This window comes from Muntiacus reevesi, chromosome 1 (genome assembly GCF_963930625.1).
Source record: "Muntiacus reevesi chromosome 1, mMunRee1.1, whole genome shotgun sequence".
In the NCBI taxonomy this organism is placed as follows: Eukaryota; Metazoa; Chordata; class Mammalia; order Artiodactyla; family Cervidae; genus Muntiacus; species Muntiacus reevesi.
The window spans coordinates 84,195,225-84,223,051 of NC_089249.1; the positions used below are offsets into that span (position 1 = coordinate 84,195,225).

The following is a 27,827-nucleotide window of genomic DNA, read 5'->3' on the forward strand; positions in this document are numbered from 1 at the left end:
AAAACAACAATAGTTGGGAGACTGAAGGATTTTATAAAGTAGTTGGAGAAAAGGAAGTTGAAACAAAGTATGAAAAAGTTTATAAAAAGGCAGGACAATAGACTGTTAAAACACTCAATGTAGAATACCTTCAAATACTAAGAGATATTCTAAAATTTATCTAAGAGAATTTATATTTGAAGTTAGGAAGTAAGGTTGATTTGAAAATTTTCCTTCACACAAGATTAGACACTAAAGTCTCTGGTGGTTCCCTAACTTAAAAATAAATGAGATGAAATTCCCTGTTAGCACCAGTCATGTCAAATTTCCTTGTTGAGAAATTTGAACAGAACAAGTTTTTACCATGCTGACAGCTTACCTTTTCTTTTTGCTTATGATCATATCCATAGTTTGGAGCAGTCGCCGTTCCAGGGCTAGAATATCTGTGTCAGTCACATTCCTGCAATAGGCATAAGCTGTTAGCAGAGTTTGGGGTTCCATCTTTGGGCATAATACAGGGCAGCTGGAGAAACACAGGAACCTCAGTCATTACCGAGTAATTTAAGGAACTGTACTTTTCCTGGGGAATATTAAAATAAGTATAATAAGCAAAAAAAAAAAAGCCTTTATTGTCACTTTTTAATAGCCAATACTCCTGGGGCCTCAGGGGAGCAGAAAGTAACTAGCTATCTTATAGATTTCCTTAGACTTGATCCAGTGACATTTAGGATATATGTGTATTTACACTTTTAACTTGGCATTGTCGTCTACTGTTTTACTTTTGAGAGGAACCAATTTGCTGAAGTTAGGACTGGCTCACATTGTTGTCCATTAGAAATGTGCTTTAAAAAGTGGGAGTGAAAGGGGTTGGAGAAGGTCAGATTGAAACTGCCGTTTTAAAAATAAATGTAGGAAAAATAACAAGGGCAAGCAATATATAAGTAATAAGATTCCTAGGCCAATATCCAAAAGGATAGAGAAGAATAAAAAGGCAGTATCATAGATCTAATATTTAAGTATTAATGATGGGGGCATGATGTGACATATGTATTCAAGAAGTAATGGGAAGAAAAGAAAAAGACAAAATTCTCGTTACCTGAGGAAGTAGGACATGTAAGTGTACGGACAGTTGACAGCACCAAATCCAGAAAGAAGAGCCATGAGAGTCACCCCAATCACACCTACCCGGCTGATGAGTTGTTCTATGGATAAGATCCCTAAAAATATGAAAGCACATTAATGCCAGGTGATACAGATAAATTGGCTTTCATCTCACAGCAAAAGGAAACATCACTGAAAACAGCAATCATTACTTTTAGCTAACTTACATGAGCTAAATTATTAATATGTGGATTTTTCTCTAATAAATATAAAAGTTTATTGATTTTCTTCTTATCCCAAATGCTTCCAGAATCATCTCTATTCTTGGGCAATGGTAAAATAACAATAACATTTGCTGACTATTTACTCAAGGAAACGTGAACTCTAACAAAGTAGTACTTTTAGGAAAGCAAATCTGCTGGAAAAGTATAAATAGGAAATAATACTTTCCACTATAGTTACCTTCAGTCTACATATTTTCCCCTAATGTCACCAGTTCTTTAGCTATGTCTTATTCATTTTTGCCACCAATAAGCACATAACACATCTAATAAATGGGTTGAATTTATAGAATGAATAAGTATGTGAGTTTTAGATACTCAATTTTATTCCAATTATCAATTGTTTCCTATTCTTTGAGAATGCTGAAAATCAGTGTGGTAGTTAAAATAAATCCTATTTTTTATGTATTTGGAATAAGTAAAAGAAAGTAACGCTAAGAGTAACTCAGGAAGTCTGGTGTCACAGGAAAAAACTAGTTCAAATTTGGTCTCACTTCCTATTTCTAGGATAGAGTCGACTTCAGCCATCCACTCCTGTGGCCTAACACCAGAGGGATCATTCAGGAATTCTATGGGCTCTGAAGCTGTGCTTCCAATATTTAAGTCCTCTTGTGCCTGTGTTTCCACTACTCCATTTTAGAGCTCATTGTGGCCTCTGGTCTCTAGTCTTTTGCATCCCCTGACCTTCTAATTCCTTCTTTGCTGAACCTGGACTTCAAGCTTGTTTAACTTCTCTTGTCAGGACCCTCAGCCCCTACTCTCCTCCTAAAGCATTGATCCTGCAAACTTAGATCAACCTGACACTCTGCTTTCCCAGTGCCCATGCCTGAGCTGCCCAAAACTACTAGAATGCATGCTGACATTGATGCCATTATAAGAGTATGGTCTCCAGTCTTAACAGAAATCATTCACTACTAAGGAATCCTTTTTTTGCCCTTGGTCAGTCATTTCTCCCTCTACCCCTTAGGAGATATACTTTAACCCCTTTTTTCCAATCTTTGTTCTTTTAAGCTAATGTGCTTATCATGTAAGAAAGAAGTTATTAGACATCAACTACCTTCAAACATTTACATCTGCTATCATCCTTCTAACTTGCCCCCTTCAGAACAAGATGATGTCCACAGCTAAGGCTTCTCTTCCTGTGCTTTCGATCTTATGCCCCTTCCCCCTCTAAAATTTGTTCTACTGTCTGTCCTCTCTCTCTCTCTCCCTCTCTTTTATCTTCAATCTTTCCTTCTTTGCTGATTTTTTCCTTTCAGTTTCAAGTTTCCTTCCTAAGAAAAAGTCTGTCCTTGGCCTTGAGTATACATCTAGTTATCAACCCACTCTATTGACCCCTTAAATGGAGGAGCTTCTTTCACGTCCATTTATTCTTCAACTGGCTGCAATTCAGCTTTCATCCCACTGTTCTACACTGAATGAAAGTGCTTTCGTTAAAATTCACAATGGCAATATAATAGGTAATATTCACCAAGCACCTGTTATATACTATGTACTGTTTTAAGTATTCTGCTGCTACTGCTGCTAAGTCGCTTCAGTCATGTCCAACTCTGTGCGACCCCATAGACGGCAGCCCACCAGGCTCTGCCGTCCCTGGGATTCTCCAGGCAAGAACACTGGAGTGGGTTGCATTTCCGTCTCCAATGCATGAAAGTGAAAAGTGAAATTAATTCATTTAATTCTCATAACAACTCTGAGGTGGATATTACTGAAGATCTCATTTTACAGATGATGAAATGGAGGCACAGAGAAGTTAAGTAACTTAGTCAAGCTAACGTAGCTAATAAGTGGCAGAGTCAGGATTTAAACCCAAATAGCCTAGCTCCAGAGTCTGGACTCTTAGTCATTATCATAATATGGTCAGGAATTTTCTTCTGATTGCAAAATTCAACATTTTCCAATCCTTGTTTTATTTGATCATTTATGACATTGAATTATTCCTATTTTACATTATTTTCCTTTCTTGGCTTTTACATGACCATTTCTGTTTTCCTTCTCTACTTGCTTTTTCTTGGTCTGTTATTGCTCTCCATGGACCAGAACTCCCTCTTTCATCTCAGTCTATACATTTTCCTTGGGTGATCTTGTCTATTTCCCCAGTTTCACCTAACAGCATTTAGCTGATGATATCTAATTTTTTAGATTCCTGGAATTATCTCCAAGAGGACAGATAAATCTATACTTTTAAGTTCCTGATTTGTGTATCTAATTACCTACTGAATATCACTTAGATGTGCACAGGCAACACAAATTCTACATATCCTAAACTAAAATCATCTTCCTTCTTCTGTATTACTTTTCTTAGCAAATGACATTATCAACTATCCGGTCACCCAATAAAAAAAATCTATACCATTAGTTTCTATTCAGTCTCTTACTTGGTCTTGAATACACCTCAGGGCTTTACATGATGTCTCTTGTGACTTCCTGTTGAATATACCTTTCGTTTTGTCCATTAAATCTCAGCTTGAATATCACTTTGTCAGAAAGATTAATGCTAAGGGCTTGCAATAAATTTGATATCCTTATCTGCATTATTTTCTATTATAGCTTTTGTTCATGGTTGAACTGTTTATATTGAACTGTTAATATAAACTAGGTGCTCAACAAATATTTGTAGAATTTTAAGTGAATGAATAAATCCAAATTCTGTTGAAGGTACTCTTCACATATGTCTTGAATTTGTATTCTTTTTACAGGAAGGATTCATATCTTATTGGTCTTTACTTACTGCCTGGCACATGAAAGGTGTTCAACAAATGTCTGTTGACTGTGGATACATAATTATCGCCAAGTTACATTAAAAAAAAGAAAACCCCAAGGGATTAATACAGGTTATATAAAAAAACGGGAAAAATGTCCCCTCTCTTTTATTCTCTTTAAGGTACTGTCCCTTTATTAAGTATCTTTTTCTGGCTTAAAGTACTTTTAATATTATCTACTTAATCTCAGTATTTCTATGAAGTAAAGGTTAACCATTATAACTCTTGTTTTCTAGCTCATAAATGGAAAGTCAGATGGATTAAGTGATTTGCAGAAGACTATCTCACTGATGCTATTTGCTCACACAGATTCGTTCTAGCTTCATATGACTTCTTAGTTTCTCTTACTCTTTCCTACTATGGAATGTCTTCCAACCTTCCTATGTGCAGGCACTGCACAAGGAATACTTTTACAGACATTTTTCTTTTTTTTTAATTTAATTTAATTTAATTTTTTTCAGACATTTTTTTCATATAAGTAAAGATCGAATCTTACAGTTTTTCCCATGGTGTCCATAGCAACAAACCACATTGGTTGCTGGGACAGTCTGGTGAAAGCTCTAAAAGGCAGTGTAAGCCTGGTTGCTTCTTAGCTATTGCCTAAACTTTTCTTCCTCCTTATTTCTCTTACAGGGTCAAATTAATTAGATACTTGAACATTCAGAAATAAAACCAAAATGCTTATTTACTGGAGCACAAAGGAAAGACTAACACTGAAACTATTTGTTAGCTCTTCCTCTGGGTGTATTCTTCAGGATATCCCTACAGAATTTAAAAAAGGGATGGATGAAGTTACAATAGATGTAACAGTCTTTATCCCTCTCAGGCACTGTCTGGCTGCACTGGTCACGTGACTTGACTGCTCTCCAGAAGGCTGGAAAAAGGCATCAGTCACACCTTTGACCTACATGTGAGCTTGCACTATCACTGTTAGCAGCTCTGGGGTCCACCCAGAGCTAGGAGTGGTCTAGGGACCACTAGAAATGTCCCTCATTTCTAGTATCACAGACAACTCTCTGGGCATTCATTTGAAACAGTTTATATGAGAAGCATATCATCAGGGCCTCTCTACTCCAAATTTTTCCATACAATGACATGGGCATGCTGATCACATTAGCAAATCTTAAATTCCTACCCAGAGTGTTACATTCTTGAACTCATCTACCACCTTGGAGAATCAATTTTTTTTCATTCACTAGTTCAATAAATATGTATTAAACACTTATTATGTGCCAGGTTCCATGACAGGCACTAAGGATAAAATGATAAATAAGACTTAGTCTCTGACCTCAGGGAGCTCACAGGTTAATGAGGAAGTTGGATAAGGAAACAAGTAATCACAAGTTTTAAAGGTGATATAAGTGTACTGAAGCAGGAGAAACTGACATCTCCTAATGACCGCCAGGAAAGTCTTCTTAGAGGAATTGACAACAGTTGAATACTGAATGAATAAATAGATATTTTCCAGGCAGAACAGAGGTGAAGGACTATCCAGGCTGATAGAACATTCTAGAAACTTTAATTTGGCAGGACTGGAGGACAGATAGAGAAAGAGAGTAGTTGTCAGGAAGTGGAAAGTATTTTATAACACGATAAGAATATGAAGGATTTTAGTATGCTGGTGTTTCTTAACTTTTAGGGACTTATTTGATATTACGTGAAATTTCAAAATAGTTATTTTTGTTTAAAAAGTACACAGTTATTTATAACATTGCACATGCTTTTATTTATTTTTTCTTTTCTTCCCAATTATTTTTATTAGTTGGAGGCTAATTACTTTACAATATTGTAGTGGTTTTTGCCATACATTGACATGAATTAGCCATGGATTTACATGTGTTCCCCATCCTGATCCCCCCTCCCACCTCCCTCCCCATCCCATCCCTCTGGGTCATCCCAGTGCACCAGCCCTGACACTTGTCTCATGCATCCAACCTGGACTGGCAATCTGTTTCACACTTGATAATATACATGTTTCAATGCTATTCTCTCAGATCATCCCACCCTCGCCTTCTCCCACAGAGTCCAAAAGTCTGTTCTGTACATCTGTGTCTCTTTTTCTGTCTTGCATATAGGGTTATCGTTACCATCTTTCTAAATTCCATATATATGCGTTAGTATACTGTATTTGTGTTTATCTTTCTGGCTTACTTCACTCTGTATAATGGGCTCCAGTTTCATTCATCTCATTAGAACTGATTCAAATGAATTCTTTTTAATGGCTCAGTAATATTCCATGGTGTATATGTGCCACAGCTTCCTTATCCATTCGTCTGCTGGTGGGCATCTAGGTTGCTTCCATGTCCTGGCAATTATAAACAGTGCTGCGATGAACACTGGGGTGCACGTGTCTCTTTCAGTTCTGGTTTCCTAGGTGTGTATGCCCAGAAGTGGGATTGCTGGGTCATATGGCAGTTCTATTTCCAATTTTTTAACGAATCTCCACACTGTTTTCCATAGTGGCTGTACTAGTTTGCATTCCCACCAACAAGGTAAGAGGGTTCCCTTTTCTCCACACCCTCTCCAGCATTTATTACTTGTAGACTTTTGGATAGCAGCCATTCTGATTGGTGTGTAATGGTACCTCATTGTGGTTTTGATGTACATTTCTCTGATAATGAGTGACGTTGAGCATCTTTTCATGTGTTTGTTAGCCATCTGTATGTCTTCTGTGGAGAAATGTCTGTTTAGTTCTTTGGCCCATTTTTTGATTGGGTCATTTATTTTTCTGGAATTGAGCAGCAGGAGTTGCTTGTATATTTTTGAGATTAATCCTTTGTCTGTTGCTTCATTTGCTATTCTTTTCTCCCATTCTGAAGGCTGTCTTTTCACCTTGCTTATAGTTTCCTCTGTTGTGCAAAAGCTTTGAAGTTTCATTAGGTCCCATTTGTTTATTTTTGCTTTTATTTCCAATATTCTGGGAGGTGGGTCATAGAGGATCTTGCTGTGATTTATGTCGGAGAGTGTTTTGCCTATGTTCTCTTCTAGGAGTTTTATAGTTTCTGGTCTTACATTTAGATCTGAAGCTAAGATTCTGAATGTCACCTGGGTTGCCTCATATCCACTTGCCCATTTGAGACCTCAAACACAGACGTGAATAATGTGGGAGTGATGACAACACTTGGGAACTGGAGCAAATGGAGCCATTTCTAATGTCTGGTCCCCAGTCATAGGTCCTAAGTGGCAGGTGACAACTTCTATGGTTTTCTTTTTCCTCCAAATTTAGTACTATGTGGTTGGGTGTTTCTCTTTACTATGCAGCACTCAAGTTTGACACCCTGCTTTACCAGAATTTCTAAAAATTCCCAATACACTGTAATAAACCACTTCCTGCTTTAAACTAGTTAGAGCAGAACCTGTTTTCTGCTATAAGAACCTTGACAGGTACAGCAGGACAGTAAAATGAAAAGATGTGTATTTAAATTAAAAAAAAAAAAAAGCTTCAGTATATGAAAGTCCCAGTATATCCATTACAGATAGGTGCTCTAATGTAACATACATATATATGTATATATATTCTGGAGGAGTATTTATTTCTGAAGTAGTTCTAGAAGAACTTGCTTTTTGAGGGATTTTGCCCATTGATTAGCATAGAAAGCAGGGCTCTGTCCACGACCGCTTGTTGTATTTAAAATGAACTTTTTTGTGTGGAGAGATACTAACTCCTAAAAAGCTTTTCATCGACTAATAGAGTTTTATGTCATTGCTCTTTTCCAGAATACAAACACTCCCTAGAGACGATCTTTGTTATCACTTGAGCACTGACCATTTACCTCTGGGTCACAGACCACTTTGGGAATCTCATAAGAGCTTATGGATACCTCACTTCCAAATATACATATACATTCCCATCATTCTGCATAAAAACCAGGAGGCTAAAGTTAAAGATACCTTTCTCAATCCATTATTCCCTTAAATTCATTCACTAATCTAAAGTCAAAACTCCTGCTCTAAAATGATATGTCTGTTCCCAAACCAGCATCTGATACCTCCTAGAATGAAAGAAAAATTCAGTTCAAAACCAGACATTTTTTTAGAGAAATAACTTGCTGTGTTTCCCATAAAAAGTAATTTATAAAAATTGATTTTTTGCAAATAGAAAATGATAACCCTTTTCCCCTCCCCACCACATACACTCACCATGTTTGGGGCTGAGAATGGGAAATGGATCTCCTAGTTTCCAGAAGAAATACATAAAGGTCAACCATAAGAGACAGGAAAAAAGCAGTCGCTGTTTATGTACTAAGAAAGAGGAGACAAGGTGAAATAAGTATATGTAAAAGAGTTTCCTGTACATAAGTTTATGGGATCATCCTAATTAATATTTGGTTGACTTGGTAAATGAATGGTGGAACAACATAAATTTTAGAAATTGTTTTCTACACCTCTTACCATTATAAGAGAAATCTAGTTGAGTTAGGGGAGACTTTTTTTTTAAGAATGAAGAAGTCTTTTAAAACGACAGTTGAAGAGGGGGGAAAAGGTCATTTTCATAAAGTACTAATAACAAGCCCCAGTACAAATCAAAAAGTAGAAATAGTACCCTGAATTGGAAAAATGAAAGGAAAGACATTATAGTAGAAACAGAAATAAAGTTGTGGCAGGACAAATAACCTAATCATTCATTTAATATTTATTTTGGGCTAACCTTTTAAAGATGCTGTGTATGAGGTGCCCCCAAATAACATTAGCTACTGAAAGTAAAACAGAAATGAAGTTCTCTGCAGCCTCAATCCCTAAGAACACTCATCTTAATCATGCGCTGATATGAGGGTAAAATACTCACGTAGTCGGATGTTGCTCACAATAAAATAGCCAATGTAAAAAGGCACCATGAAAACCAGGATCAACAAAATTACACACAGGTTCATCTTCCAGTGAAAATAACGGGAACTGCAACAGACGGCAAAGAATGATCACTAGGAGGGGAAGAGGGCAGCTATTTTCACTCTTTAGTCTTCCAAAGCATCTCTTGCTCTTTGAACTCAATACTGAATATTTTTCATCTCATTAGTCAACGAGGCTGTTACTATCTACTCATTTATAGAGATTAAAAAATATAAAGTTCTGAAAGACATATATGGCCATTGTAACTTCTTAAGAATTTCATTTTTTAAATTGAGACTGTTAATGCTCTGGTTATATTCATAGGTCACATATAATAACATATATCAATATATATTATTACTGGTAGATGACTATTGTTTCATTTAACACTGGGAGTCATATTTCAGTATAAGAGTTAAAAGAAAATAAATGTTAATAAAATGCATTATAAAGACACATAAATAGTTCTTCTGTAACCTCAATATAACTAAACATCTGATCTGCATGATTGCTTTCACTACTGCTTATAAAATATTTTATTTATTGATTTTTAGGATTTTTTATAACAATTTACTGAGACATAATTCACACATTTAAAGTGCACAATATAAGGGTTTTCAGTATATTCATATTGTGCAACCATTACTACAATCAATTTTAGAACATTTTCATCAGTGCACGATGAAACCCAGTACCCATTAGCAATCACTCCTCTTTCCTTTCAACCTCCCCAGTCCTAGGAAGAAGAGCTTTCCGTGTAGCTCAGTCAGTAATCTGCCTGCAATGCAGGAGACCTGGGTTCGATTCCTGGGTCAGGAAGATTCCTTGGAGAAGGAAATGGCAACCCACTCCAGTATTCTTGCCTGGAGAATCCCATGGATAGAGAAGCCGAGCAGGACTTCTGCCAGGGGGTTGCAAGAATCGGACACAACTTAGCAAGTAAACCACCACCGCCACCAGTCCTAGGAAAGTGCCAATATACTCTGTCTCTATGGACTTGCACATTCTGGACATTTCATGTACATGGAATCATGTAATATATGATCTTTTCTGACTTGACTTCTTTAACTTAGCATTAAGTTTTCAAGGTTCATCCATGTGCAGCATCTATCAATGTTTCACTCCTTTTTATGGCTGAATAATATTCATACCATTGTAAGGATATACCACATTTTGTTTATCCATTCATTAGTTGATGGACAATTGGGGTTTGTCCCACTTTTTAGCTTTTCTACCATTTGCATATCTTATTTGGAGAAATGCCTACTCAGATCCTTTGTCCATTTTTTCCCTTTTGTTTAATTTTTGACTGTGTTATTTGTCTTCTTATCATTGAGTTGTTAGAGTTCTTTACATATTTGAGATAGAAGTCTTATAACAGATTCATGGTTTACAAAACTCTTCTCCCATTTCTGGGATATCTGTAAACTTTCTTGATGGTGTCCTTTGTATTTATTGATTTTAAACTTACTTAAAACTAGGCTTGGTTTCAAAGAAGGTTAAGTAGTTAAATGGCTTATGAGTATATAGTAAATACAAGATGATGAAAAAAACTATAAAGTAATATGAAAGGAAGGAAAAACAATGGCAAAATATAGGTAGACTATCAGGCTAGGCCTGATAGCTATTGTGAAAATTCACACCTTAGAGTTCTAGAAACTTGCTACCTATAGCAATAAAATTTAGCTTTACCTTTCCTAATGGTCAATGTAAAATAGAAAAATAAATCAGTTTGATATACCATAGTGTATGTAAGAAAAACAAATTATAAGGGAACCATGCTGCTGCTGCTAAGTCACTTCAGTCATGTCCGACTCTGTGCGACCCCATAGACAGCAGCCCACCAGGTTCCCCCGTCCCTGGGATTCTCCAGGCAAGAACACTGGAGTGGGTTGCCATTTCCTTCTCCAATGCATGAAAGTGAAAAGTGAAAGCGAAGACGCTCAGTTGTGTCTGACTCCTAGCAACGCCATGGACTGCAGCCTACCAGGCTCCTCGGCCCATGGGATTTTCCAGGCAAGAATACTGGAGTGGGTTGCCACTGCCTTCTCCGGAAGGGAAGCATAATTATTACTAATTGTAACTGAATTATTACCATGGTCATATTGAAATTTCTCCAAAGATTTTTTAAAGAAGAAAATATGAGGGTAATTAACAATGTTCTTCACACCATCCTTTCAAGAGAAACATAAGTGAGTTTCAGAGGGCTATTTCTTACTGTTTACTCCTTAGTGCATATGGCAGGAATCATAAAACACAGAGCTACTTATTAGTAAAGGCTATCCTACAGAGAGCCAATACCATTTAGTTTAGATAAACTGACAGCTTTTGCTCATCTGGATTACCCACTTTTGAGGATTGAGAGAAACAACATGCACATCCTCCAGGCAATTGTACTCAGTATTTCAGCTAAGTTTCTGAAAGATACTGGGAGGCAGTGGGTTTGAAATGACAAGTGTAATCCATATTGCCCATTAAAAGCAAACCATATATTTTAACTCTAATTTGAGCTGAGGGTAAAGTGACAGTCTCTTGAGAAAATTAAGGATACCAACAAGATTGCATATTTGAAATGGAGGCTATAGCACTTCTGCTTAGAGATGAGCCAAAAGAATACTCTTGTTCAGGTTGAAGATTTTCCTTTGAAAACTATTCTGAATAGTCAATGCACAGGTAATAATATATGATCACAATCCATAATTCTGTTACATTGTAGGACCAACTGTTAGTATGAAAAAACAGGTATAACTGAAGATATATCTTAGCCTACCCAATCCTCAAAAAGGACCTACAGAAGAACCAGATTTAGCAATGCTACTTACATAATCTTTAAGATAAGCTATTTGAGGAATATAAATCCAAGTAACTGAGTGACATATCTTACTATATGGGATTATTAACAATAAATGAGACAAAAGTTGGGGGACATCAGCTACCAAAAACAATAACTTTTGTTTTAGACTGAGTCAAAGTCCTTACTAAACTACCTAGACATTACTCATGGCCAGTCACCTGTTTTTATAAATGAAGTTTTACCGGAACACAGTCACACCCATTTGATTATATATTGCCTCTGGCTGCTTTGGCTCTGCAACAGCAAGGTTGAGTAGTCACAATAGAAATAGTGTGGCCCACAGAGCCTAAAATATTTACTCTCTGGCTCTTTACAGGAATGGTTGCTGACCTCTGGTTAGATAGCAGTAAAACTTTCAGGTTGTGATAATAAAAATTTTTTTCTAACTTTATTGAGAAATAACTGACATAGACCACTAAATAAGCCTTAGGATTCCAAATGATGGTTTGATTTATATATTGTGAAATGATTAAAAAAGGTTTAGTTAACATCATTCTCTCATTTAGATACAGTAAAAAAAAAACAAAAACAAAAACAAAAAAACTCTCGTGATGAGAACTCTTAGGATGTACTCTTAACTTTCCCACATATCACACAGCAAATTAGCCACCTTCCGTCAATTTCCCCTCCTCCAAACTCCCACCTCTAGCAACCACTAATCTGATCTTTTTCTATGAGTTTGGTGTTCTTATTTTTGTTTTTGTTTTTAGGTTCCACATATAAGTGGAAGCATACAGTATTTGTCTCCCTCTGTCTGACTTGTTTCACTTAGCATAATGCCTTCAAGTTCCATCCATGTTGTCACAAATGGAAGGATTTCTTTATTCTATACATTGTATATACATTTCATACTTTATCCATTCATCTCTCCAGGGACACTGAGGTTGTTTCATGTCTTGGCTACTGTAAATAATGCTGCAATGAACATGAGGTGTTTTGAGTTAGTGCTTTCATTTTCTTTGGACATACTTTAAGAAGTGGAATTGCTGGATCATATGGTAGTTCTACTTTTATTTTTTTGAGGAGCCTCCACAGTTTTCCATAGCAGCTGTATCAATTTACAATCCCAGCAACAGTGCACAAAGGTTCCCTTTTCTCAACATCAAGACCACTGTTATTTTTTGTCTTTCTGATGATAGCCACTCTAACAGATAAGAGGTGTCATCTCTCTAATGACTAGTAAAGTTGAGCATTTTTTCATGTACCTGTGGCCTGATAAATCTTTGGAAAATGTCTACTCAGGTCCTTTGCCCATTTTAAAATTGGATTATTTGGGTTGTTTTTGCTATTGAGTTACGAGTTCTTCATATGCTTTGGATATTAACTCCATATCAGATACATGATTTGCAAATGTTTTTTCCCTTCTGTAGGTTCTTTTCACTTTGCTGATGGTTCATTTTGCTGTGCAGAAGCTTTTTAGTTTGATATAATCCCACCTGTTTGTTTTTGATGTTGCTGTTTGTGCTTTAGGTATGATTTCCAAAAAATTCATTTTCAAGGAGTTTTTCTGCTATATTTTCTTCTAAGAGCTTCATGGTTTCAAGTTTTACATTTAAGTCTTTAATCCATTTCAAGATCTCTTCAAGAAAATTAGCGATATCAGGGCAACATTTCATGCAAAGATGGGCTCAATAAAGGACAGAAATGGTATGGACCTAACAGAACCAGAAAATATTAAGAAGAGGTGGCAAGAATACACAGATCTATACAAAAAAGATCTTCACGACCCAGATAATCACGATGGTATGATCAGTCACCTAGAGCCAGATATCCTGGAATGTGAATTCAAGTGGGCCTTAGGAATCACCACTACAAACAAAGCTAGTGGAGGTGATGGAATTCCAGTTGAGCTATCTCAAATCCTAAAAGATGAGGCTGTGAAAGTGCTGCACTTAATATGACAGCAAATCTGGAAAATTCAGCAGTGGCCACAGGACTGGAAAAGGTCAGTTTTCATTTCAATCCCACAGAAAGGCAATGTCAAAGAATGCTCAAACTACCACACAATTGCCCTCATCTCACACTCTAGTAAAGTAATGCTCAAAATTCTCCAAGCCGGGCTTCAACAGTATGTGAACCATGAACTTCCAGATGTTCAAGCTGGATTTAGAAAAGTCACAGGAACCAAATTGCCAAAATCCACTGGATTATCAAAAAAGCAAGAAAGTTCCAGAAAAACATCTATTTCTGCTTTACTGACTATGCCAAAGCCTTCGACTATGTGGATCACCACAAACTGTGGAAAATTCTGAAAGAGATGGGAATACCAGACCACCTGACCTGCCTTGTGATAAATCTGTATGCAGGTCAGAAAGCAACAGTTAGAACTGGACGTGGAACAACAGACTGATTCAAAACAGGGAAAGGAGTACATCAAGGCTGTATATTGTCACCCTGCTTATTTAACTTATAAGCAAAGTACATCATGAGAAACGCTGGGCTGGATGAAGCACAAGCTGGAAGCAAGATTGCCAGGAGAAAAATCAATAACCTCAGATATGCAGATGACACTACCCTTACGGCAGAAAGTGAAGAACTAAAGAGTTAAAGAGGAGAGTGAAAAGTTGACTTAAAGCTCAACATTCAGAAAACTAAGATCATGGCATCTGATCCCATCACTTCATGGCAAATAGATGGGGAACGAGTGGAAACAGTGAGAGACTTTATTTTTTTGGTCTCCAAAGTCACTACAGATGGTGACTGCAGCCATGAAATTAAAAGACGTTTACTCCTTGGAATAAGGACCAACCTAGATGGCATATTAAAAAGCAGAGACATTACTTTGTCAACAAAGGTCCATCTAGTCAAGGCTATGGTTTTTCTAGTAGTCATATATGGATGTGAGAGTTGGACAATAAAGAAATCTGAGTATCGAAGAATTGATGTTTTTGAACTGTGGTGTTGGAGAAGACTTTTGAAAGTCCTCTGGACTGCAAGGAGATCCAACCAGTCCACCCTAAAGGAAATCAGTTCTGAATATTCATTGGAAGGACTGACGTTGAAGCTGGAACTCCAATACTTTGGCCACCTGATTCGAAGAACTGACTCATCAGAAAAGACCCTGATACTGTTAAAGATTGAAGGTGGGAAAAGGGGATGACAGAGTATGAGATGGTTGGATGGCATCACCGACTGGATGGACATGAGTTTGAGTAAACTCCAGGAGTTGGTGATGGACAGGGAGGCCTGGTATGCTGCAGTCCATGGGGTTGTAGAGTTGGACATGACTGAGCGACTAGACTGAACTGAATCCATTTCCAGTTAATTTTTCTGAGTAATATAAGATGGGGGTCAAGTTTCACTCTATTACATGTGAATATCTAATTTTCGCTCCATCTATTATTGAAGATCTTTTCTTCAATATTGAAAAGATACTGAAGTCTTTTGTCCATTGAGTATTCTTGGCTCCCTTGTCAAACAGTTGACTGTATATGCTTTGGTTTATTTCTGGACCCTCACATAAAATTTAATAATTAGCATGTAAAATAACACTTGCCTAGTCTCGAAAGTCATAGGATCTATATTTAGCTCACCCAAGAAAGGTTTGGATTATTAAGTAAAGTAAAGTTGCTCAGTCGTGTTTGACTCTTTGCCACCCCATGGACTGTAGCCTACCAGGCTCTTCCCATGGGATTTTCCAGGCAAGGATACTAGAGTGGGTTGCCATTTCCTTCTCCAGAGGATCTTCCCCACCCAGGGATTGAACCCAGGTCTCCCACATTGTAGGCAGACGCTTTACCGTCTGAGCTACCAGGGAAGTCTAAAGTACAAGTTTAAAAACCACAAAGTCAGAACATATTCCTGTTTTACCATACAAGTTCTTAATTTATCCATTGAGAGACTATAATCATCAACTCTGATTCTCAAAACAGGAATTTGAGAATATAATCTCTTTATAAGTCTCAAGAGTCAGGGGTATATATAATGAGTTACACAGCTTGGCTCAACATTGATTCCTGACTACAGAGCCAATGCCGCTTTATTCTTAAGACTTTTCCATGTAGTGATTAAAAAAAAGTACAACAAAACTCTACACAGAATAGCTGATGTACTCTAAATATGAATACTGGCCCCTAAAAAAAGGGAAGCTTGCAGTTTAACAAGCAAGAAATATTTTGGATAGACTGTTCAATAAACTAACAGGTTTATTTTTTGGAGGAGGACAGGAGTTACTTTTTAAAAATGCTTTAAAGAACACTCTTAAGTTCAATCAGACTTGAACATGCCTATGAAACAAAATTAAGTAGATTGGTAAGAACTGGAGTTCAATCTTCACAGAAGCCCTTAACTAGCTCTGAGGAATTCAGATATTTTCAGGTAGAGATTTCTCTGTCAGCAAGACAATGTGAAGGGCTCTTCCTGGGATTCAATCAGAGAGCAGCTTGAGAAAAATAAAGCTTCTTGTAATAAAGGCTGGGACCTAGGTTCTCACAGCCCAGTCTCAATTAGTACTTCAGACCTAATGTTCAGACTTGTTTTCCTGCTATTTCACAATCTTTGTCAAGCCAGTTACTAGGTGCCTGGAACCCACATTTGCTATGATTATTACAGTTACTGAGACTAAACTCACTACACAGCGGATTTTTTTCAGCTACAGGATCCTAGTAAATCTTCCACCATAAAGAAAGTAACATAGGTCTCTTTAAGAGGAAACCTAATTAGTACTCTTACTCACCTGCTATTCAATACTCCTAAGATTTCAAAGATGATGAGTTCAAACATGGTGCAAGAAAATGCGAAAGTCACAGAGAAGATCACCTGTACCACATACTGACGCACCTGTTAAAAGTCAAATAGAGACTAAAAGTCATTTCCTTGTGTGAAATATTGAGTTGATGATTACATGCTTCTGATTACAAGTCAGAAAACTTATTGTGAAGAAATTCTCAAGTTATTAGAAACAGGACCATGACAGTAACCTGTCTAGAGCTAAAAGAATAGATGAAAATAGGTTGTACTTCTAGTTCATAGGTCACTATTACCATCATCCTCTTGTGGATGAAAAATTTAAAGCACAAGAAGATGAAGTGACAAGGTCAGAAGTAGCACTTAGAATTCCTGATGTACACTGATAAAAAATGACAGACTGAGATATACAGGTTAGTTCTAAAAGGGTTTCAACATTCTGCACAGACCTTGAAACAGTTTTAGAACCTCTCCTAGGAGGCAGTAGTGAGCAGAACAGAATCTCTAGAATTCTGGGCTCTTTTAGACAACAACTCAAACTCCCTGGGGAAGTTTAATGGAGAACATACTATAAACGAACCCAAATAGTCCATGACCGTTGAGCTTATTACTAAATGAAGAAGATTAATCAGGAAATGTCCAGTGTAGGCTGTCGTCTTTCTGAATTCAAACCCTAAGATATGAATCAGACCAGCCTTAGAATTAACCTAGGATGTCAGACTGGTAATTAACACTGAATGCCAGATACCGAAATGAATGAGTACATTTATGAGACGTTACAAGTTAAATTCTCTCCCAAAGGACTATTTGCTATTGGTGCATATACTAATATGACTAAACCATGATATTTCTTGATCCTGGCTTCTGGGCTATATATGACTAGCATTTAAAAAAAAAAATCAACTAAGCTTAATTATATTCTCCAATTTAAGAATTATATAGTAGAGTAGCAAAAGCTTCCCATCTTGGGAGTGAATATGATTATCTTTAAAAAATTTTTTTGACTATCACAGGTCATGAAAGTTCAAGCATAAATGGTTTTTTAATTGAAGTATAGCTGATTTAAAATGTTTCAGGTATACAGCAAAGTGATTCATACACACACACACACACACACATTTCAGACTTTTTCCATTATAGGTTATTACAAGATACTGAATACAATTCCTTGTGCTATACAGTAGACCCTTGTTACTTATCTATTTTATATGTAGTAGTGTATATCTGTAAATCCAAAGTCCTAACTTATCCCCTTCCCCCCTTCCTCCACTTTTCCCATGGTAACCATGAGTTTGTTTTCTATGTCTGTGAGTGGACTTCTATGTTGTAAGTAAGTTCACTTGTATCATTTTTTTAGATTTCACATATAAATGATATAATATGATAATTGTCTTTCTCAAACATGATTTTTTCTTTAATGGAGGTATTTTTCTTTTCCCATTTAAAACAATAGTATAATATTAGCATAATCAAAATGATTTCTTCTTACCTCGTAGTCCTTAAACAGCTGTCGCATGAAAAAAAGCCACCCAAATCCAAAGAAAAGTATCTGGAGGAGAAAAGATAGAAGATCAACATGTCAATACATAATCTTTTAAGAAATGTCTTTTACAGACTATTTTATGATAAAAGGTTGCCTAATTAAACAGCTTATTTTAGAGATTAAAGGTGACATCCACTCATATAATACCTACTTATTAAAGTCCTCAACAGTGGACCAGATGTTGAAATGCTCTTCAATTTTTGAAATTATCCTTGTTTTAGAACATGTTTTAAGTTGGGCACAAATTAAGATAGTAGCCACATGACAGCTCTGTTCATTGTTCTAAAGCTCATTTATTTTTCACTGGTAAATACCTTCTCCACATACACATACTCTGACACAACTCCTCTTCTTGTATTGCCTAGGAATGTTATCAAAGAATAAAATTCTTTTTAAAAATTATACTTGTTTTAAAAGGTTGTGTTAGTTTCTGGTGTATTCAGTTATACATATACCTATATATATATATGTATATACACACACACACATACATACATATTGTTTATCATATTCCTTTCCATTATGGTTTGTTACAGGATATTGGATATGGTTTCCAATAGTGTGCTATACAGTAGGAACTTGTTGCTTATTTTATATATAACAATTTGCATCTGCTGAAAACTCTGAAATTTATCCCTCCTCCACCCCTTTTCCCCTTTGGTAGCCATAAGTGTGTTGTCTATGTCTGTGAATCTGTTTCTATTTCATAGGTAAGTTCGTGTCATATTTTAGATTCCAAATATAAGTGATATCATATGATATTTGTCTTTCTCTCTGATTTACTTAGTTTGATAATCTCTAGGTCCACCCATGTTGCTGCGAGTGGCATTATTTCAGAATAAAATTCTTTTATGCCTTCCCACTCACTTCAGGAGCAAGTGTGAACTCTCGAGTATGGTTTAGCAGATTCTTCCTCCTCTTACTGTGTCCCTCCTATCCACCAAATTCATGTTTTCAGCCATATGGAACTGCCTGTGCTTCTTTAGATATAACATTCTTTCATACCAAGACCTTTGCAGATGTTATCCTTTGACAGGAGCTTCTCTCCAGTCCCCTCCTTACTTATCCTGCAAATCTTAACTATTATTACCTCTAGAATGCCTTCTCTGGCCTCTGAAATACAGATAACTTGCTCTTTTTACATAATCCTATTATCCTACCTTGTATTTCCCTTACCAAGGCACTTGCCACATAGTTTTTTAATGTCTAATTTAAATATATTCTTTTTAAAAGGACTTTAAGTTCTGTGAGGATAAGGGTCACATTTGTCTTGTCAATCTTTGTATTTCAGCACCCAGCACAATGCCCAGCACATAGCAGGCTCCCCATAAATGTTTGCTGAATGGATAAATGGTGCACAATGAAAGATGGCTTATTCTTCAGGAACATTCAATCTCAATTCTTTGGTAACAACTTCTATGTACTGTGCTAAGTGATGAGGACACAAAGATGAGTAAGATTGTTACTACTCTCAAGGAGGTATAGTATAGTGGTGAAGACACTAAATAATTATAGTGTAATATGGGACATGCAATGATAAGAGACATGCACATGATATTGTTAAAGAATATGAAAGAGGGAGACTAAACAAATCTGGTATGGGGTTAGGACAGATTTTTCTGGGGAAGATAACACCTTGGCTGAAGGAGGTTTTAATTTAGAGTTAAAACCTGGTATCATGTGCAAATTTGAGGATTATATGCATTTTTCTAGAGAGAGACTTCAAGGTATTCCCATACACTCAAAGGTTCCTACCGTCCCTAAAATATTTTAAAACAAACAAAAGAACCAAACACTCTCTTAAAGTGTTGGAAAAGAACTAGGCAGGTAAAACACAGGCAGTGGGAGTGGACAGGTCTTCTTTTTCAGATAGCACTAGAGCATTAGTAAAGGCACAGAGGTGGGAAATAGCATGGTATACTGGTAACTGCACATGGTTTGGTTATGCTGGGAGACAAAATTCAAAGGAAAAAGTGGTTAAAAATGAGGCAAAGAGGGGAGGAATAGAGGACCAATGACGGAAAGCGCCAAAGGTCACTGTAAAGAGCTTGAATCACAGTCTGTAGGTGATGAGTTATTTAAGGACGGAAAAGACATGGCCAGGTTTACTTTACAGAGAAACTATGGAGGCAACAACACTGTAGAGAAAGAAACATAACAGGAGGTCGCTGCAGCAGTTCAGATGAGAGATAATAAAGGCCTGAATTAAAACAGTAAAAACGGTTTTTACAGTGGTCATGTATGGATGTGAGAGTTGGACTATAAAAAAAGCTGAGCACAGAAGAATTGATGCTTTTGAACTGTGGTGTTGGAGAAGACTTTTGAAAGTCCCTTGGACTACAAGGAGATCCAACCAGTCCATCCTAAAGGAAATCAGTCCTGGGTGTTCATTGGAAGGACTGATGTTGAAGCTGAAACTCTAGTATTTTGGCTACCTGATGCAAAAAGTTGACTCATTTGAAAAAACCCTGATGTTAGGAAAGACTTAAGGCAGGAGGAGAAGGGGACGACAGAGGATGAGATGGTTGGATGGCATCACCGACTCAATGGACATGAGTTTGGGTAAACTCTGGGAGTTGATGATGGACAGGGAGGCCTGGTGTGCTGCAGTCCGTGGGGTTGCAGAGTCGAACATGACTGAGCAACTGAACTGAACTGAACTGAATTAAAACATTAGTGGTTGGGGAGGAGGCAATGGATTTGAGTACTTTGAAGGTAAAATCAGCAGGGAGGAATTAAGGATGACTAGTTTCGAATATTGGAGAAGGCAATGGCAACCCACTCCAGTATTCTTGCCTGGAAAAGTCCCATGGTCAGAGGAGCCTGGTAGGCTGCAGTCCATGGGGTTGTGAAGAGTCGGACACGACTGAGCGACTTCACTTTCATTTTTCACTTTCATGCATTGGAGAAGGAAATGGCAACCCACTCCAGTGCTCCTGCCTGGAGAATCCCAGGGATGGAGGAGCCTGGTGGGCTGTTGTCTAAGGGGTCGCACAGAGTCGGACACGACTGAAGCAATTTAGTAGCAGCAGCAGTTTGGAATATAGGATGAAGAAGGAGGCCATTCACTTTATATAAAGACTACTGGAGGAAAAAAATTGGGGGAATGTGGATGAGACAGGAAGATGATGGGTTCACTTTTAGATATGCTAAGTGCTTGAGGGCCATCCAGGTTGACATAAAAGATTATGAAGGGAGGGCTGAGATCCACCTGAGAGTTGAAACCGTCAAAGAATATGAGAACATTCAGGAATAGTATATAGAGTGAAGAGAGCAATATGCCAAGAAGAAAATTGTAGAGAGTTGGAATGGGAAGAAGAGACCGGGAAGGAGACAGAGAAGGAATGATCAGAGAAATACTAGGTGCCAGAACAGTGTGGTATCCTGAAACTAAAGGGAATAGAGTTTAAAGATGTTAAAAAAGCAGATGGACAACAGAACCAGGATTGAAAAATGTTCAAAGGATTTGGTAACTGAGAAGTCAATGCTGACCTTAAGGAAAACAGTTTGAGTAGTGAGGTGGAGGCAGGAACTAGACTTCACTGGGTTGGGGGTGCATGGGGGGTAACGCAGTAGAGACAATAAACACAGATTACTCAAGGGACAGCCAAGAATGAGAAAGACAGAAAACATCAGACCGTAGCCTAAAGAAGAATGTGGGTAAAGAGAAAAATTTATAGGCCAAGGGGAAGAAAGCTGTAAAGAGATAAACTAATATGAGAAGAAACTGGATGTGAGTTATTATTAGCAACAGCTATCTTTTACTGACCATTTAGTATATTCCAGGAACTCTAAGTGCTTAGCCTTGCAATCACATTAAATCATAAAAACTTGACATAGTAGGTCTGACTGTCCTCATTACAGAGATAGGAGAAGGCAATGGCACCCCACTCCAGTACTCTTGCCTGGAAAATTCCATGTACAGAGGAGCCTGGTAGGCTGCAGTCCATGGGGTCACTAAGAGTCAGACACGCCTGAGCGACTTCACTTTCACTTTTCACTTTCATGAATTGGAGAAGGAAATGGCAACCCACTCCAGTGTTCTTGCCTGGAGAATCCCAGGGATAGGGGAGCCTGGTGGGCTGCCATCTATGGGGTCGCACAGAGTTGGACACAACTGAAGCGACTTAGCAGCAGCATTACAGAAATAGCTGAGGTTTAACAGAAGTTAACTCATTTATAGTGGGTGTCAGAATCAAGATCAAGCCGAAGTCTGTGTGGCTGACTCCAAAGCTTCTGCTTATAATCACTTCATAATAAGCTGCTCCACAATCAAAGGCACATGTGGAAAGCATGACTTTAAACAGGAGTAAGGGGCACCTTATCTTCTGACATGGGAGGAAAGGAGTTGGGAATGGTTATGGACATAGACAACTGCTTAGATTAAGATGTAGAAGGAGTTCATATCTTTTGGCCTCACTTTTGTTGATCAAGTATGAGGTGAGGTCATCTGCTAAGGGCAGGAGAGGTGAAATTGGAAAAAGGGACTTTGAAAAGAGTGATTAAAAACTCAGAGAACTTATGAAGGGAAGGGAACAAGGAGCTGATTAAAGTCAAGGAAAAAAAAAAAGAGTCAATGACCTGATGGTGTCCATAAACTCAAAGCATCAGCAGTCTGTACATATGTGATTTTCTACGAAAGCCTTCAGGCTCCTGAGTTCAGTTCAGTTGCTTAGTGTTCGACTCTTTGACACCCCATGGACTGCAGCACACCAGGCTTCCCTGTCCACCACCAACTCCCAGAGCTTACTCAAACTCATGTCCATCGAGTTGGTGATGTCATCCAACCATCTCATCCTCTGTTGTCCCCTTCTCCTCCTGCCTTCAATCTTTCCCAGCATCAGGGTCTTTTCCAATGAGTCAGCTCTTTGCATCAGGTGGCCGAAGTATTGGCTCCTGAGTTAGCAGTAGACAAACTACAGCAGTGATCCAATTGTCAACTTTACATGTAGGCAAAGAAACAAGTGAATATGAAGGAGCTTGGATCCATGATTTCAGACTGAGTAGAAAAGGAAGAGGGTGAATAGTTTAGGACAAAACAGCCCTAGACTACTTATGAGATCCCTTGGCTATTTTCAATCATCACCAGTGGAGACATTTAAATTCATAGTTTAGAATGAGTGAGTGAGTGAAGTCGCTCAGTCATGTCCGACTCTTTGCCACCCCATGGACTAATGTAGCCCACCAGTCTCCTCCATCCATGGGATTCTCCAGGCAAGAATACTAGAGTGGGTTGCCATTTCCTTCTCCAGGGGATCTTCCCTACCCAGGGATCGAACCCAAGTCTCCCGCATTGCAGGCAGACGCTTTAACCGCTGAGCCACCAGGGAAGCCCATATTTAAATGATTTCTGAAGTCATGACTGTAGTTGAAGTTAGGCATTTAAAGAGTAGTGTATATGGTGAGATGGATAATAAAACAAATGAAATCGATAAGTCTATATGAGGTGGTGGGAAATGGGAGAAAAAGAGAAGAGATATGCACGTTTGTATTTCATTGTGGGTTCCTTTCAGATTGACAAAAAAAGTTTAAAAAGACTTTTACACAACTAATATAAAAAAATACCAGAAAAATTCAAGAAGTCCAAGATTAATACAAATTCTGGCAAGATTATACAGGATCTAAAAAGCACACAAAAGGGAAAAGCAAATTTAAACACTTTGCAAATAAAATAAGAATGTGCATTGCATTTATTCAAAAAAGAGAATATTTTTGAAATTGTGCAGTCTTGACCTTGAGACTTAGAGTGTACTTTGGAACTGATGTCTTATACGTGTAGAGAAGGCTGAAAACAGTTGCTTTCACAAAAGATAACTCCTAAATTGAAAATTAGCTACAGATTAAAAAAAAAAAAAAAGGCCATTAGGAGGATAGTTTAAAGAACTGACTAGAAAAAGACTCCTTTCTTGGATCATTTATTTACACTTTTATTTAACAAATATTTATTGGTGTCTAATATGTACCAAGTCTTAAGGGTAGAAGGGTGAACAAGATAGCATGGACACTGCTCTCAAGGTTTGTAATCTATGGAGGAGATAGACAAGGAATTATGAAACAATGCGACAGTGCTACTATAGTGCTAGTATAAGGGAAGTGGGCAAAGGGTACTAGGAAAACATGTCAAGGGATATCTAGTCCAGTCTGGAAGAGGTTTTTTGGATATCCATGCTGAGAAACAAAGGCTGAGTAGGAGTCAGTCGGGAGAAAGAAGGAGTATGGGAAAAAGGTCCAGAAAGAGAACAGACTGGTGGAAACCTGGAGGCATGATAGCATGGTCAGGTTAAGGGACTAAAAGAAGTTCAGTAAGGCTAGTGTATAAACTTAAGTGAGAAATGGTGAAGGCCAAGGCTGAAGAGGTTAAGAGCTGAGTCTCATCATAAGAGACCGCACAAGGCAATTAAGGATGTGAACTTCATCCTGTAGAATGATGAACAATCTCTAAACCAAGATGTTGCCTGGCGTGAACCAGCTTCAATATATGACCTCTGATTTCAGATTTCCTTTAAAATAAATCATTCAGTTCATATAAAACATGATAAATGAGGGGGAGATGTTTCTAAGGCAATCACACCTCTCCAGAAAGGTGCTTTTTATTAAATATTTATTAGGCTTCTACTATAGGGCTTCTCAGGTGGCTCAGTGGTAAAGAATCTACCTGCAATGCAGGAGACATGGGTTCCATCCCTGGATTAGAAAGATCCCCTGGAAAAGAAAATGACAACCCACTCCAGTATTCTTGACTGGGAAATCCCACGGACAGAGGAGCCTGGTGGGCTGCAGTCCATGGGGTTGCAAAGAGTCAGACACAATTTAGCAACTCAACAACAACAAAAAGGCCTCTACTATGTGCCAGAAACCGATCTAGATGCTGGGAAGTACAGCAGAAACAAGACAGAGTATCCTGGAACTCATGGAGTTCACCTCTAACAAACACAAAGAGTAGTGACAGATATGAAGAAGAAACTAAAACAAGGACATGAGACAGAAGGTGGCTGGAATGGATGTTAACCTTGACTAGGAGTAGGGAGTCAGGTAAAGCCTCCCTGAAGTGGTAAAGCCTGTCCTGAAGTGACATTTTTACTGATATCTAAATGATGATGAAGTAGCCACATAAATATATGGACAGAAAAAAAAAAAATATATATGGACAGAGAACATACTACACGAAGGATTCTTTTGGGTCTTAGTTCCTCCTTTGTAAAGAGCAGCTTTGAGAATTAAATTTAATACTGCATGTTAATGCATGTGTGAAAGTTAAAATATTATATGGCACATAAGATCAGAAAGTCACTTTCTTGGCTTAACTTATCAATTATATCCATGCTATAAATCTTAAAGGTTACAATACAATATCAATTTCCTCAATGACATTCTTATTTTTATTCTAAATGAAAAAAATGCTACTTAAATATTGCCATTTTTCCTGGGAGGATACTAGGGCTAAAAATAACTGAGTTGTCATAAAAGGCAAACAGGAAGCCTTAGAAAAGTTAGAAAAGCAAGAGAATTACATGTCCAGATTTTTGTACATTGATACATTCAAATATTATGTACCCAATAAAAGCAATAGTTATGAAAACTTACAAAAGGTGGTAAATTTAAAAATAAAAAAATTATTGTTATCGGGATGTTACTTGTTCCATACTCTGTAAAGTATTTCAATAAAACTTTTTCAAGAAACAGGGACAATGCTCCACTCCAAAGACAGAAGCATTAGGATAAAGTAACACAAACACAGAAAAAAAAAAACCCCAGAAAACCTAAGATTTAGTTTACTTTAAACTCCTAGAAGGAACCGTTTCTGTCATGTGCCACTTGAAAAAAAAGAGCAATTAAAGAAAAATACCTTGTTAGTGGAGAAATGAGGTAGGGGGGAGATCAGTAATTAGGTAGTCTGAGCATCTACACATTTTAACAGTTGGCCAATAAATACTTATTGAGCGTTTGCACCTGGAGGGAGGATAGAGCTATTAAAAAGACAGGATCTCAAAAAAAATAAGTTCATAAATAAATAAATACATAAATTATATCAGTGCTATGATAAATGCTGTGGAGAAAATAAGAGTAACTCAAAAAATTTACATAGTAAAAACAAAAAGCTCACTAGACGAAGTTTCTATAGAGCAGGGACACGTCAGTGTCTTACTTAGGTGTGTATCCTCAGAACTTTATATAATGCTCCATAAACGTGTTTGTTGACTGTACGAATGAATAAAGATGGCTAATCTGGAAGGAAAGAGGGTCAGAAAAAGATCCGAAAGCGTGGCCGCAAACAGAGGACACACACTGTAGATACTACTGTACAAACGAAAACTGATACTTAGAAGATCTCTGAAGTGACGGCGGCAAATCCCTCCGCATCCGCATTCAGAATTTGACAACTAACCAACAAAGCCCTCACGTGTCCCCAGGAGCCAGCCGGATTGGCGAGTGGCGCACTCCGCACCCGGAACTACACTCTTTCCTAACCCATGGATCAGCCGCGTAGCCCAGAGCTTCGGGGCGCTTTGGGGACAGCTCCCTTCTCGCGGCACCGTCTCTGAACCCTAAGGCCACCTGACCTTTCCCCAAAGTGGAAAGGAAACCGGGAGGTGGGGTAGGATGGAGTGAGGAGGAATGGAGTATGAGTGGGAGCGCGGATGGCCGCGGGACTCCTCCTGACAGCGAGGGAGCAGGGAGCCGGACGCAGCAAATCCCATACCCTCTCGGAGCTCTGAGCCTGGGTGAGGCAGGCACTAGCCGCAGGCGAGAAGGGCGAGACTCCGAGCCAGCTCGCATCACCGAGGCCTGGAGAAGACGACTCGGGAGAGGAGTTGAGGAGTCCTGAGGCGGGACGCGGTGGCTCACCTGGGAAGTAATCATGATGCTGGAGTCGATCAGGAAGCTCATGGCGAAGAGTAAGGAGGGATCGTGCCTCCACTTTCCCCGAAGCCACAACACGCTAGGTCACGGGCCCCCTCACACAGGCGGCAGTCGCCCGCGGGCCTGGACTCGCCAGCTCGACGCCATCAAGCTGCGCCCCAGCCAGCGAATCAGCAACTACGTCCAGCGCTTCCCGCCTCGGACTACGAGTGGGAGGGACGCTGAGGAGCTGAGAGCGGGGGGCGGGGCCCGGGGAACCTTCTGGGGGCGGGGCTTAACTAGAGGGGGCCTGGCCAAAAGGAGCAAAGTACAACAACGAGGTCTGAAAATTCAAAAGCAGACGTAATGCAGGATAGCATTTCCACTTCTGAGGCTAACGGAGGTGGGGCCTGAGATAACATCTTATTTTAATTCTGTTTTATAATGGAGAAAGTGAAGTTGCTCACTCGTGTCCGACTCTGCGACCCCATGTACTGTAGCCTACCAGGCTCCTCCGTCCATGGGATTTTCCAGGCAGGAATACTGGAGTTGGTTGCCATTTCCTTCTCCAGGGCATCTTCCCGACCCAGGGATAGAACCCGGGTCTCCCTCATTGTAAGCAGACGCTTTACCATCTGAGCCACCAGGGAAGTCCTTATAATGGTAAAGTTAATAATAATGCATTATACCACAAATCAGGCTTTGTGTTCTACATGTCACAACTTAACTTGGGTCCACAAACAATGGCATAAAGAGGGAAGAATATAAAGGCAGGTTTTAGCACATATAGCTAATCAAGTAAATTTCTGATTCTTTTACCACACTTGAGAGCCAAATAGATGTAATGGAGCATGCTCAGAGGTGAGTGACCAGATAAGGACAGATGAAAGGAATTGAAGAAAGAAGGCTCAGGAGCATTGACAGTTGTCTTCATTTGAAAGAATGGATAGAAT

General features: G+C 38.4%; 1 protein-coding gene across 5 annotated transcripts in view; it reads right to left on the reverse strand.

Annotated features, from left to right (window-relative positions):
- Nucleotides 1–27,066, reverse strand: part of GPR89A (G protein-coupled receptor 89A) — a 48,238-nt gene extending 21,172 nt beyond the window's left edge. The window contains exons 1-8 of one of the 5 annotated variants that reach the window (XM_065905522.1): nt 26,881–26,997; nt 22,784–22,929; nt 17,980–18,039; nt 16,480–16,583; nt 8,910–9,016; nt 8,264–8,365; nt 1,076–1,196; nt 359–439 (exon numbers count right to left, since the gene is read on the reverse strand). In XM_065905522.1, coding sequence (XP_065761594.1) covers nt 359–439; nt 1,076–1,196; nt 8,264–8,365; nt 8,910–9,016; nt 16,480–16,583; nt 17,980–18,006 — 542 coding nt within the window. In that variant the 5' untranslated portion in view covers nt 18,007–18,039; nt 22,784–22,929; nt 26,881–26,997. Of the gene's footprint in view, nt 1–358; nt 440–1,075; nt 1,197–8,263; nt 8,366–8,909; nt 9,017–16,479; nt 16,584–17,979; nt 18,040–22,783; nt 22,930–26,734; nt 26,756–26,880 lie in introns of those variants that run through there. The other 4 variants (XM_065905517.1, XM_065905529.1, XM_065905537.1 and 1 more) reach the window with 4 other exon arrangements.
- Nucleotides 27,067–27,827: the final 761 nt, after the last annotated feature.